The 1,778-nt window shown below is 33.1% G+C and overlaps 1 protein-coding gene across 2 annotated transcripts in view; it reads left to right on the forward strand.

Moving 5' to 3' along the window:
• The first annotated feature begins 291 nt into the window (after positions 1-291).
• LOC106462572 (chordin-like) overlaps positions 292-1,778 on the forward strand; it is a 146,537-nt gene continuing 145,050 nt past the window's right edge. For both annotated transcript variants that reach the window (XM_013922507.2, XM_022389867.1), the window contains exon 1: positions 292-700. In XM_013922507.2, coding sequence (XP_013777961.1) covers positions 562-700 — 139 coding nt within the window. In that variant the 5' untranslated portion in view covers positions 292-561. The remainder of the gene's footprint in view (positions 701-1,778) is intronic.

A 1,778-nucleotide genomic window follows, 5' to 3' on the forward strand; every position in this document is an offset into this window, starting at 1 on the left:
TTTTCTCCTTGAGATCTTCAAGAATTGTATATTTGTAGTTGTGTGCTTTGATATTATTTAGTAACTGTATATCAAACAGACCAAACATAAACAGAGACATATCATACGTCTCTAATCACGCTCATTAAAAAATGACATCATACGATATAATCAAGACTATGAATTTCTTGCTGCAAAATCACTCTTTTCATTTTAATCAAAATTCCCGCCTCATTAACTTCACAAGCTGGCCGCCAGGCGTCCAACACACTATATCTAGTTACGTCACTCTCGTGCTACCGTCTACTTAATTCACCCGAGCAACAAGAGCTCTTCATTCACGGCCAGTCAGTTAACAGTACTCGTCCTGTAGGTTATCATTCACTGATTTAGATAGAAAAGAGAACTAGCAGCACGTGTATTCCTAGTAATCGAGCCCCACCCTCATTAAAGCGTCATGTCCTATAGACACGAAGGACTAATTTGTCACTGGTTTTTACTACCTCCATAATTGCCAATTACACTTGTGTCCAGCAGACAGAACAGTTATTGTGATTCTATTTGGTTCACTGAGATTGTGCCATGTTTAGACTGACCACAATCATCTTGTGCCTGATTCTCGGGCTTAGCCTGTGGCTGACGGGATTAGATGCCGGCAGGTTCCGGGGTCGCCCGCCAATTAAGGAGGAGAAGTCCGTTCGAAGAATACCAAAACAAACCCGTGAGTCAATATATATATATATATATATACATATTTTTGTATTTAATCACGGTTTATAAAAAACAAAGAAACTATTTTACTGGAATTTTGTTCTTTCTACTGTTTACAATGCATGCACTTCGTGACTCAGTAAAATGTTACGTGTGTTTCTTAGGTTATTGATGTACTTATCGTCACCCTACCCCTTTTCCTCTGTCTTCTTTAGTGGACTATGAGAACGATGCGTTTCCATGTTATTAACGTTTATTTAAAAGATGTAATACATGTAGGAGCGGAAAACTCGCAAGCCAAACCTACAGACAGGTTCAAATGTTATTTTATAAAACAATTTTTATTTAACTGAATGTATTGAAGACGTACGTTTTGTAAAACTTTCGTTGTGCGTAATATTTTTCTCAAACTCTGAATGAATGAGAATTCGCTTCTTTTGAAACCTTATTGAACGAAACTTGCATGATATTGTACATCAGTTGGATCACAAAATATTTTTCACATACAGCAAAGTGTAATGTATTATAAATTTGATAAATCTGAATAATATGCTGTGAAAGAGTTTAACCTAAAATTATGTTTTCGAAATCTTACCAATTTGTATTTTACTAATTTTTGTTACAATTAAAGAATTTAGGTAAAACCAAAAGAACAAAATGAATTGTAAATTTACTATTATCACCTTCTTGCAAACTGACCAACTGTTCTTCTCAATGTTATTACAAAAATTAAAATTATTGAATTTTTTTATAGTAAGTGACGTCTGTCGATGGTTATTAATAACAAGAACCACTTATTACAATGACGTATTACACCTTGTCTTCTACTGTAACCTATAAGTATATGCACGGAGAAAAATAGTTTTATGTTGCCCTATAATATTTATTAATATATTTACATAAATAAATTAGATGACAACTTACACACATTATTTGTTTATACGTCATTTGATTAACTATCAGGCAAAGCTTTATGTCAGAATATAGACATTTTTATTGCTTTAATGATTTATGAAAACGTAGTCTAAAATTGTAAAAAGAAAAAAAAACGTAATAAAGGTATGAAAATGGCAAGCAGTGTTTTAGTG

Source organism: Limulus polyphemus, unplaced genomic scaffold, assembly GCF_000517525.1.
Source record: "Limulus polyphemus unplaced genomic scaffold, Limulus_polyphemus-2.1.2 Scaffold1199, whole genome shotgun sequence".
Classification (NCBI taxonomy): domain Eukaryota; kingdom Metazoa; phylum Arthropoda; class Merostomata; order Xiphosura; family Limulidae; genus Limulus; species Limulus polyphemus.